Below are 12,410 nucleotides of genomic sequence, written 5' to 3' on the forward strand. Positions count from 1 at the left end.
CAGCATAATGAGTATTGAGCTATTTTAAACAATAGAGCACATTTTATTTTATTTCTTGATGCCCATTTAATGTAAGTCATACTTGAAACATATAATTTCATTATAAGTCATTTAAAACACACTACACCAATGATGAAAAAAGAAGTAAGCTTCATTGCATTCAGTGGGACTTGCTCCCAGATATGTGTGCACGGGATTTGAAGCCTCAGTCAAATATCCGTCCTTAACTACATTTGGAAATGTACTTGCCATTTATTTAGAACCCAAGTATTGTCTTGCTGGCTCCTTTACCTTCATGCACATTTTATTGTTGTTTTTCGACTAATTTCAGCCACCGTTTGTAATTGTTGGATGTTTTTTTTCTGCACAGATCAATATGAAAGATCATAAGCATGCTAAATATGTAGAAAATCACATTTCATCCAACGACTTGAGGGCCTTTGTCTTTGAAAGCCAAGAAGATATGGAAATCTTTCTAAGAGAGGCAAGGACCAATTCCTACATTAAAAACAGATTGGTATTGAAGTCCAGACAGCAAAAAGCCTCATAAGTAGGCTCTTGATTGTGTCTCTCTCACCACATTGGTAGCATGAAGCACTGCTCATTTTTCTTTTCTCCAGTGCATTTCCAGCCGCCAACTAAGAGAAGCACATGAAATGTTATATTTTTTAGAAGTCACCTTGTTGAGCGAGAGAGGGAAAACCTGCTCTACTGTTGCCTGATAACAGTGACTATATGAAGATTCAGTTTCTTTATTCTTCTGATACAAAGTTAATGGGTGTTAGGCTTTTTGGAAAATTCACTTAATAAACAGGGTGCAGATAATTCAAAAAAGAAAAGTCTGGCACTTCTTAACCCTGTCCTTAATTGATTGAAATGGCTTTCAGATAAGGAGTTGTAAAAGGTAAAGGGACCCCTGACCATTAGGTCCAGTCGCGACCAACTCTGGGGTTGCGGCGCTCATCTCGCTTTATTGGCCAAGGGAGCCGGCGTACAGCTTCCGGGTTATGTGGCCAGCATGACTAAGCAGCGCACGGAAACGCCGTTTACCTTTCCGCCCGAGCAGTACCTATTTATCTACTTGCACTTTGACGTGCTTTCAAACCACTAGGTTGGCAGGAGATAAGGAGTTGTAGGTGGTTCTAAATTAAAGATCCTCTGAAATACTCTCTAATGTTACTATTGTTACCTACTCAAGAGAACTGTTAAAAAGCTCAGTTCAAACATTTGTCTTAAGGCAGCTAAGAGTGTTCTCTTGGCATTGATGCAATCTTGTTTAGGTGCGTGATGTTCGGAGGCTCAGAGTGAATGCTGTGTGTGCACCAAGTGAATCTTACGCTGAAAGCAGACCTTGGAAACCAGTTGAAGAACTGTTGTAAGTTTTAAGCTATTTATCTTAAAACCCTACATTATAATGATGTGTATAAGTTATTGTGTGAAAGCAATTGTGGAGTGACCTAGCTGTTTTCACCACGATGCCCAGCATACTGAATCAAATTAATTTAGCTGATTAAATAAGCATTTACTATTTGCTCAATTTTGCCTGTCGTAAGCTTGCAGAATTTGGCTTTTGATGTTACAGAATCTTAATATTTAACCTCAGTTAAAATATGATTGCTCATATTTATTCATTTCTCCAACACTCTTGCTCTGAGAATTGATTATTCATCTTACTAATTGGGGGGAATGTATTTAACTGCCTCTCTTGCCTTCTTCAGCCGGTATGGAGTTTTCTCTTACTTGAGAGAGTTGTTTGATGCTCCCCACCCTGTGATGAATTACCTGTGTGATAAATATCGCATTCATGAGGTCCCTGTCGGCACAGAGAAAACCAGAAATATGATCGAAAGGGTGAGGCATGTTGACTAAGAGAGATAGAAATCTGTAGTGTTTAGGAAGACTCTTGGTGTGATGTTGCCGCCTTTCCCTTAGAAGCAAGCAACACCAGATCAGGAGGCCATGAACTTGTCATACTTTATATCAGCACAGTAGCAACAAGCAGCTAAGAAAAGCACATACAATCAAATTACACCTCTCCTATGTGCTGTTCCTCTGGGTCAAGATGGGTGGTCAGTCTTTTTGCCCCCTTGGCAGAGATGAGTTGGGTTTCTTCGAACACTGAAAGTCGTATCTGTTCTTTGTTTCCCAGCAGCAGTGGAGAGAAAGTGGTGCTTGATTTTTTGGGGTGATGGTTCTGCAGAAGCCACCAGCCAGATTATTAGCTGGGATTAGAAGGTCTGAGCACAATATACTGATTCTGGCTGAACTGAATACCAGTTAATTTATGGGCTCAATTCAGAGAGTTTGACTTGACCTATAAAGCCTTATGTGGTTCAGGATCCCAGTTCCAAAGATCACCTCTCCTCACGTGACCCAGCCTGGAGGGAGATGTAGAGGGGGTGTTCTTCAGGGGTGCTTACTCTCCACCCCCATTTGTGGAATCTAGTCTTTTAGTGGTTAAGTCAGTCTCTATTGTGTTGTTCATCTTTGACTATTTAGTGTATTGTTGGATAAACATTTTGATATTTTGTGTTAAATGTATTTTAAACTTGACTTATAACTGTACTTACCTGTATGTATTTTTCTTGTAAAGTTGTTTTGAGACTTTTTAATATATAAAGCAACTAACAAATGCAAATAATAATAAATACTGTGCTTAAATTTATAATCTGCTTTCCTATCAATTGGATCTCAACTGGCTTACAATAAAATATAAAACAGATAAAGTATCCTAAAAACAATCATCTTAAAACCACCTGTACACACGCAAAACACAAGCTAAAAAAGTGGAAACGGCAGCAGTTAAGACATCACTTCATTTCTACCTCACATGAAGTTCAGCTCCCAAAGTCTTAGAAGGCCAGTAGTCCCCGTCCCCCGTCCCCCCAGTCCCTTTAAAGTTCAGGCCTGGTGAGCTGCCCTTAATTTGAAGGGAGGAAACAAAGGAGCCTCCTTTCTTGCACTCCCAGTCAGAAGAGGTCTTAAAATGTGCTGAGATAGAAAGCTGTATGTGGCTGTCCCACATCATTGGTTCCTGAGCCCTGGGGAGCCCCAGGTTACTCATGGTGCAAGGGGTGAGGGTAAGGCTTCCATCCAGCCACAGTGCACCAACATATCTCAAGTAATGGTCACCGTCTGTAGTTTCTGCATTTGACTTTATTTCCCTCTCACATTGCTGCCTGCAACTCCACTCCCACTATCCCGCTGCCATGTGTATGTATTCATGCCAATTTAGGATAACACTGCATGCATCTGATGCGAGTGACTGTAATCCACTAAAATGTATGCTATAATAAATTTGCTACAAATTATTTGAATTTTTTGTTGCAATAGACTAACATTCAGGATGTTAATAGCTATCCCTCTGGAGTTGATATAATTGTAGTGTGGTAATTTTGTGTGTGCAGGTCATAAAAGAAACCAAACTGAGAAGCATCTACACAGCAGAAGAAAGATATGTGGTCAAATTGTCTTTTTACACAAATCAGACCATTACCAGTAATACATCACTGAGGCCGGCACAGTTCCTTACTGTCACAGTGGATGCAGACGAAAGAAGGCAGTTGGAAAATCAACAGAAGGTAAGCTGATTTATCGTGATGGTTTAGGAAAACAGCAGTTCATGATTTGAAACGTTGGGCCTTATTAATCCTGTAAAGTCTTTGGTCAGCAATTTTGGCTGGTGTTTTATATCTGTTTTTCACCACATTTAACACTAAAGCTACAATTTGAAAGTCACTTTCAAATATCACAAGAATATTTGCACCTGAACTTTAAAATGCTGTGCACCTTCTTAATGTAATTAACACTGTTAGCATTTGGGGGGGGGCAGGGAATACTCTCTGTTTTTAAAATGGTTGCCTGTGCACTATGAACACATTATACAATGGGATTTTCTTCTGCACTTTTTACCTTAGGAAATTGCAAGGCAGCTGGAGTTGCTGGATTCTAAAATGGCTTCTCTCTCTAAACAACAAAAACATATGGAACGCAGAGATAATGACCTCAGACAACAGAAAAAGTTGCTATTGGATAGAAAAAACAAAAGGAAGCAATTGGAATCAAAAATTAGTATGAAAAGTGACAGGTATAGCTATTTTATATATTTATTATGTAGAGAAACAGCACTCAGAAAACTGAGCCAAACCTGGATCAGAACTGTTACTGCTTTGATAGTCCATTGATGATCATGGAGCCATTTAAATGATTAGGAAGACCTGTCATTCTTCTGCTGAGTACTGCGAACTTCTGACTATGATAAAATGGATATGAGAGATCAAGTTGGAAATAGGGGATTAATGATTTACAAGTCCAATTAATCTTTCCACCCTTTTTAAAAGACTTTAAAAAGGCAAATAGAAATGTCATTAGAATTTACATAATATTTTGTTTATATTATCTATTTTATATTTTATTCATATTCATATTTTTGCCCTTTAAGTCCTTAGTCCCCCTCAGTTTTTCTTACTTTGCTTACTTGCAGGGTTTGGACAGTTCCGTTCCCTTTGCCCTAAACTTTGTTCTCTATGCTACACTGCTACCAGGGGGCAACCGCATAAGCGCATACTTGCATGTGCATTGTATGGTTTGTAATTTAAACATCAGCTGTAAAAAAGAAGGCAGTATGGACAATCAAATTTAATTACTTGGCTTATGAAGGTTCTATAAATATTGCATTGCCGGGGGTTGGATTAGATGGCCCCGGGGTCACTTCCAATCCTACAGTTCTATGATTCTATTAAATTGTGGGGAAAGTAAGGAAAGGTATGTGCTGAGAATTTGAAGTTCTGTGTGTGCCTCTTAAAAAATTGTTGGGCGATTTTTCTGTAAGTTAATGTCCACATACTTGCCGAATTACCCATTGGTGCTTAAAAACATGGAAGAAGAATACTTAGGCAGGATTCAGCTAAATTTAAGCACTTTCAAATCTATTTGGTTTTAAATTGGAAGTGTTCGGCATATTCTTAGATTTTCCCATTGAAATCAGTGGCTTAGATCCAAAGGTGATCTTGTGCAAGTGGAAGGTACATCGACTCCTGTGAAGGGCTCACCCTCAGCTTCCACCAATTCCCCCTGCAGCCCCAGACACTGTTTTCTATGCTGATCTGGAGGTTCCGTTAACCCCCAACCCAAGAGCAGCTTTCCAGGTCCTGCCGTAGGGAAATGGAAATGGAAAAGAGCAGCCTGCAAACATAATTCCACTTGCAGAACTTTGCGTCCAGACAAGAGGATTTAAAAATGCTATAGGTAAAGGTAAAGGGACCCCTGACCATTAGGTCCAGTCGTGACCGACTCTGGGGTTGTGGCACTCATCTCGCTTTATTGGCCAAGGGAGCTGGCATACAGCTTCCGGGTCATGTGGCCAGCATGACTAAGCCGCTTCTGGCGAACCAGAGCAGCGCACGGAAACGCCGTTTACCTTCCCGCCAGAGCGGTACCTATTTATCTACTTGCACTTTGACGTGCTTTTGAACAGCTAGGTTGGCAGGAGCTGGGACTGAACAACGGGAGCTCACCCTGTAGCGGGGATTCAAACCACCGACCTTCTGATCGGCAAGTCCTAGGCTCTGTGGTTTAACCCACAGTGCCACCCGCACCCCCCCCCCCAAAAAAAATAATGCTATACTTTGGTTGTATAAATAACTCCTTTGGTGTTCATAGAACCTGCTATCCCTTTGGTGGGCAATTTGCGTAACATGACAGCTAGGATTTCAGACCTGACCCCAAAAATGGTTAAGAGTTTACAGAATTTAGCTTGAAGAATTGAGCTAATGATGACAGGCATCCCTGTTTTCCCCTGTGCTTGTTAACGTCAGTCAGGACAGAGCTTGTTAATTGAATGATAGGGCAGATGTGTTTTAGAGGCACTATTGAAAATTAGGTTTTTATTGTGAAAGCTTTGTAGACTTTACTCTTTTAAGTTCTTCAGTTTGCACAGGATAGTCTGATTTTCTGTACTTTGAAAGGCAGTTATCATGCCTCCTCATTGTCAAAAAATAAATCTAGCCTTCATAGGGTTGAACTAGGAATTTTGTAGTAATTCAAACAGCCCATAAATCTTCCTTGCACAGTTTGAGACAAATGGAACAAGAGGACGTCAACCTGGAAGAAGCGTCTGAGCAAGCGAATATTGCAGTAAAACAAGTTAACACTGAAAAAGTAAAACTCGTCACAGAATTTATGCAACTAATAAAGGTAAACACACATCTCTCAAAGGCTGCTGTTGGTACTGTTGGCGTTTTATGAATTTATTCAAATAATGATGAACTCCTCCCTTCCCCAAAACGAAGACCTAATTGATAGATGTATTGAACATTTTATTTCTCAATTGCTTGTCACCTAGAGGAGTCCAGTTAACATCAATGTTGTTATGAGCCTGATGCATGACAGTGCAAATGTTCCAAAGGAATAAAGTCTACAAAAATGCCCACTCATAAGTATATTACAAGGTGAAGGGTGGGATGTAAATTTTAATAATACATAAATAAATAATAAAAAGTGCTTTGCGCTATCATTCTGGCAGGTTGGAATGAATTGTTACTCACCTGGGAAAAGCAAACTTTATTCTCAGTTGCCAAGTGTTTGATCAAACAGAAGAGGCATTGCATCTGGATAAACACCAGATTGAAGAATAATAAATGCTTTTCTTCTAAATGATACTTGTTTTCCACAGAGTTGTGTGACCTTGAACAAACAGAAAACAGATTTGGTTCTGCAGAACATGAAAGCAGCTTTCCACAAGAGCAGACTTGAGGCTGAATATAAAGCCTGCGCTGTCCAGCTGCGAGCCGCAGAGGTGAGACCTGCACTCTCACACTTGTTGAATGAGCTTGAAACCTACTTTTATATATGGAATGCCGTCTAGGGGGTGGGCCATTGTCCTGTGCGAGAGGACCTGCTCTTCCTGCAAAAGGTGTCTTCAGGTAGGACTGAGAAAGTCCCTCTCTGAAAACCTTGGAGAGCTTTTGCCAGTTGGTGTCCCCAATATTTTGCCAGGAGGGATCAGTGGTCTTACTTGCTGCAGGACAGCTTCCTTGTTCATGAGTATATTCAATCAAGATGTGCAAAATAATACGAAAAGGCACAGTGCTTACCTAGGGCACCAGCATTTCACATCCTTTTTACACACCCTGACAGACAGGGAGAGCAATTTCCCTGATAGTTTCCCTTACCTGCTAAAGGAAGCCTATTCTTGAGTTTTAAGGACTGCAAATGCAGGTAAATAGAGCACCATTAATAGCAGCAATTAACTTCTTTTGTTAGTGAACTGTGCTGATGGTATTTAAAAAAGGCTTTGTACAAGTAGTGGCAGACAGGCAAAATCCAATTGAGCCTTTTTCTGTGGGAGACAAATGCTGCATATGTGGGTTCTGTCAGCACAGTGATTCATTAAGAAAAGTAAAACATTATCTCTTAGATTAGAATGTTTTCCTTGCTAACATGCATGAACATTTAAAAATGACACATGCACATTAGCAGATTTTATGTGCTTTACTTGTTCAGTATAGCACCTTAGATCAAGAACTCTAATATTTATCTTAAGCAATTTTGGTTATTTAATTTTCTTAATGAATGTGAGAGGCAAATATGTGTTTATGACCCATATGGAACAGTATGGAGGATTGTTAGTCCCGTCTGCTCGTCAGATAATTGGCACAGCCACCTCTGTGTTTGACAACTGTTCTGAGAGAGAGTTGATAATTGTCTTGTTTGGATTAATTGATTTTTATTTTATTTTTTGGAACATGTACCGTGGCACATTTGGGGAGAAAAATCCACCAAGTACTGTTCAGAACATACATTGCAGTATTTATTTTAGAATGAATTTTAAGAACACAACAATCATGTTTTCCTTCTGTGTTATTTTTCATAATTAAAAGTTTTGGAATACTGTTAGAGTGGCAATCTTTTCAGCTCAGTTCTGCATGGAAGTGTTAGTCACTGGCTACTATTTTTCAGTAGACTCCCATCCTTTTACTCCTAATGGCGTCAAATAAAGCATATGAGGAAATACCAATACTCTGCCAAATATCTCTTTCTGAACAGGCAGAAAGAATAATTATCCTAAAGACTAAGTTTATCATTATTATTTTAGATAGTCCAGCATGATGCATGTTTTACCCTTCAGAAAATTGTTCTTTTGGCAGATAAGAGAATTTCTCTGCCCCTGTTTCACTAGGAGCAGCTCACAGGGAGGGGGCTGCATGTGCCTGAGCTCCTGCCAGCAGCATCTCTAGTGCGAAGGGCGAGGCAGAACTCCTGCCAGAGTGTCCTCACAGCACTTACTGACTCCTGATTTCCTCTGTAACAAGAATGGTATACTGAAGTCTGGTAGCTACCATAGTGCATTGTTTGTTGGTTTGTTTGTAGCATTAATACCAGACGTAGCTAACCTGAGATCTTCTAGACTCCAGCTCCCATCGGCCCCAGGCAGTGTTGCCAGTGAGCAGAGAGGATGGGACATCTGGAGAGACAAACATATTAATAACTCCCGATTTGTAACCTGCTTTTCAGCCCAAAAAGTCTTCCAGAGGGGCTTTTGGGAATCCATAATTATACAATCCCTGCCCTTGGGCTTACAACCTAAAAGTCATGACACAAAAGGAAACATGATTGGGAGGGAAGAGGGAAAAAGCAAACTCGGGCACTAGTTCTTAGTTACGTATTTGATTCACTCCCAACAATCGAAACAACGTCTGAGAAGTGGCTGAACCTTGATGTTGTCCTTGACTGTTTGGAGCCTAGCAGAGTTCTGGCAGTGTCTCATCAGTTCCTCCGTGACCTGAATGCCCCCCCCCCCCAGCTGATGGCCCTGCTGCCATTATTCACAGCACAGTTCTGGCGGCTCAGCCAAGCTGCTGGTAAAAGCAGGAGCAAGTGGGGAAAGGGAAGATGGCAGCTCCTCTTGCTGTGAGCTGCTTCCTAACCTTTAAAGCTTGGGCATTTTTCTCTCTCCTGTGATTCTGAAAAGCCTTCTGTGGATGAATATGTTGCTGTACAGAGATTAATAGATCAGACTGGTCTGTGCCTTTAGGTTTATTGATTTATCTATGGCATTTATAGCCCACCTTTCCTCCATTGTTTTCTTCCACTCCATTTCATCCTTGCAACAGCCCTGTGAGGTTAGGCTGAGACACAGCGAGTGGCTCAAGGCCACCCAGGGAGCTTCATGGACTCTTTGGCCACTACACCCCCCCCCCGGCTCACTTTCTCACAGATGAGAGATAGCAAGGGGGGAAAGGAGGGGAAGAAAAGTAAGCAAACTCCGTGCCAGTGCCTGAAGTTCCTGGATATTCAGATCAGATGGTACTTGTGGCAAATTGGCCAGCTCTCTTGGAGTCCACACAACGGCCGTCTTTCCCCAGCCCAGGGTGGGGATCAGCACGGGTTTCCCTGTTGCTTTGCCATCCCAGGGTGGCTGCTCTTGGAGCCTGGCATTCGCTTTGGCAGCTCCCTGCAGCTGCTGCTTCTCTGGTCAGCAGGCGGGTCCCGGCTAGTCTTCCTCTCGCTTCTCTTCCTCGGAGGCCGCAATGGCAGCCTCCCTCACAGCGCTTGCTGTCTTGGCCTGGGGCAGAAGTCAGGTTGCTCTTCACCTTGGCCTGGCACTTCACTCCCTGAGCAACTCGCCAGCGACCACACACTGTGCAATGATAGTGTGCTATGGAACTGTAGCGGCCGCTGAAGTCCTAGGCCAGGACACCCTGGGCTGTGTGCGTATGCGTGAAATAAATAAACGCTGGAAATCCAAATAGATGTGTTTTCCTCCATTGAGATGGGTCTAGATTTTATCTTGTGGAAAAAGTTTGTGTGAGAAACAGCTTTGTGGACCAATTCACACAATTATTTTTAGGTTGTGAGATGTAGGTTGAATAACACTTGCAGGTGTTGAAAAATTATTTAAGGGTTTTATCTACAATGCTACAGATGATGTATTTACTGAAGGCATTTTGTGCCCCACTCCTTAACCAAAAAGGGTCCTAGAATGGCTTACAAAAATCAGTCGTAGGACTGTCCCTTTGCTCAGGGTGAAAAGGCCCACCTCACAAGGAGGGAAAGAGCAAAGTCAAGCGCAAGGTCTTCAAGGTCCTCTTCTTCTGTGCTGATTCTGGCTGCCCAGGCAGACTTTCCTCCCTCAGAGCCGACCTGGGAGCAGAGCAGTGGACTCTGGCGGAGCAAGCCAGGAAGAGAGATCTGCCAGACAGTTCTTCCCTCAGACGTCTGTCTTGATGGCAGCTGCAGACTCCACAGGAATGAGCTGGATGGAGCTGCCCTCCCTTCCACACCTGGCTGGTGTCCTCCCTGGGCCCTTTCTACTTGTGGCTCCATTTTTAGTTTTCCAGAGTAATTATTTATTTATTGAATTTATAGCCTGCCCTTCCTCCCAAATTCTGAAGGCCTTGCTTTGGTCAGTGTTTTGCTGAGTTTTTCATGAAAATAATAATACTGCCCCCTCCCCCCCCCCCCGGTCTATTACAGCAACAGCTTTTGGAGCTGGATAAAAGGAGACGTGCCCTCTTGGAGAACTGTAAAGGCTTAATGAGGAAAGCTATGCAAGCGTGCAACCTTCGTCCAGATCAAAGTATTCCAGAACATTTCAGCAACGTAAGTGCCACAACAAAGGACTGACACACACACACACACACACACACACACAACTAAACCCCAGGCGGAGCCATCTTTTGTTGATGGAAACTGTTGCAAAATCACATAGGACCATTTTTGCTCTGTTCCGAAAGTGCCTGTTTCCTGGCCTTTATCTTTTAGAACAGTTCAAGAAAATGAATACGAAAATGTTTTCAAAGCCATCAGTACACCTCATATTACCATATATTTGAAGACACCTCAAAAACTTATTTTCTAAAAAAATTATTTTTATTGAGTTTTACATAACCAATTTGAATTCAAACATTATACATCAGTGTCAGGGCTGGCTCCTGGTCCCAGCTCACAGAGGACCAACGCTGGCTGGTATTTATGTACAAAAGTCTTTATTGAAGTACAGTTTCCATTTCCACGCCGCAGCGCTCCAGCTCTACGTCTAGACTTTAGACCGGCGAAGCTCCATCTGAGTCCCCGCCCCCTGTACACCAGTTCAAGACTCTGGCTTTACTCCACCTCTTCTTTCTCCTCTGGGTCCTGCTGCCCTCCGGGGCCCCTGTCTCCCTGGATTCCTCTGAGGCTGACGATGACCCCCCTGACTCCTCCCTCTCTCTTCGGCGGGCTTTAGGACCTGGCTCTCTTCCCGGGCTGCCCACTGTGCCTCCCTCCTGTACATTTGAACTTGGCGCGCGCGCGTTTAACTTTCCTGATGACCGTTTCCTCACTCCCCGACGGAGGTGTGGTCAATCCTGCCTCACGTTCTCCCTCTGGCAGCGCTCCACCTGATCCCGATGCCTGGGACTCCTCCCCCCTACTGCACTCTGGGGGGGACGTGGGCCCTGATTTCCAACTGCTACTCTCTGAGTCCCCTCTGCCCCCTTCTTCCCGAGGTGTCCCCCTGGGCACTCCCCTTGCCCTGACCATGGGAGCTCCTTTCTGTGAATCGTCCGATTCACTGGAAAGACTCAGAGACCTCGGATCGCTGTCATCGCTGACATTTCCTTCGGACTCCTCCCCTTCACTCTCCATTTCCTCCTTATCCTGTGCCTCTGCTCCTGAACCCCTGACATCCATCCCCCCCTCGAAGCCCCCCCTTCCCCCCTCCCCTCCTTCAGGCGCGGGTGCCGGGTGCTCCGTCGTTGTGGGGGTGGTTGGCGGATACAGTTCGTCCCCCTTGGCGTGCATCCAACCGGATAAGTCCAGCTCGTCCTCCGTGCTCTCCCCGACCTCGATTTCCTCTGCTTCCATCTCTGTGCCGCCGTGCTCGAACCCAAGGTCCTCCCCCAGCACGTCCGTGTCCATCTCTCCCCCGTTGACCTCTGGGGCCGTTGCCTGCCAGGGACCCCCCATCCACCTCCTGCTCCACCGCTCCTCTGGTCAATCGTCCCACCACAAAGATTGGCCTGAGGCAGACCCTGAGGGCGATCCCTCCGGGGAGCGTGTGTCCAGTGCCGGTTCGTCGTCCGAGGTGAACCCCTGGAACGTGCTGGCTGAAAGCGTGGGTGTGAAAAGCCAGTCGTCGAAATACTCGGCTGGCATGGGTCTGTGCGGGAACAAGGCATGAAACTCTTCCTTGAGAAGAGGCTCGTCCAAGGCATAGTCCGGCACCCAACTGTTGGCGCTGGCCGGGGTACCTTCTTTGGCGAGGAAATATTCTACTCCCTCTTCCCCCCATCTCGAGTCTAAAATCTCTGTGACCTGGTTGATGGGTTCCCCCCGTGGCGACCCCCTCCTTGTGTGCGTCTCCCTATACTGGTCTGGTGCCGTGCCCTGCGCCTGAAATCTGTGAGGTGCTTTGTAGGGCGTGAGCA

At 44.0% G+C, this 12,410-nt stretch overlaps 1 protein-coding gene across 4 annotated transcripts in view; it reads left to right on the forward strand.

Moving 5' to 3' along the window:
* SMC5 (structural maintenance of chromosomes 5) overlaps positions 1–12,410 on the forward strand; it is a 66,429-nt gene that overhangs the window by 19,647 nt on the left and 34,372 nt on the right. For all 4 annotated transcript variants that reach the window (XM_083403353.1, XM_083403352.1, XM_083403355.1 and 1 more), the window contains 8 exons: positions 371–484; positions 1,281–1,375; positions 1,719–1,851; positions 3,408–3,581; positions 3,918–4,087; positions 6,072–6,195; positions 6,674–6,796; positions 10,477–10,602. In XM_083403353.1, the coding sequence (XP_083259479.1) occupies positions 371–484; positions 1,281–1,375; positions 1,719–1,851; positions 3,408–3,581; positions 3,918–4,087; positions 6,072–6,195; positions 6,674–6,796; positions 10,477–10,602 (1,059 nt within the window). The remainder of the gene's footprint in view (positions 1–370; positions 485–1,280; positions 1,376–1,718; positions 1,852–3,407; positions 3,582–3,917; positions 4,088–6,071; positions 6,196–6,673; positions 6,797–10,476; positions 10,603–12,410) is intronic.

Source organism: Podarcis tiliguerta (genome assembly GCF_965153285.1).
Source record: "Podarcis tiliguerta genome assembly, chromosome: 11".
Taxonomy (NCBI): Eukaryota; Metazoa; Chordata; class Lepidosauria; order Squamata; family Lacertidae; genus Podarcis; species Podarcis tiliguerta.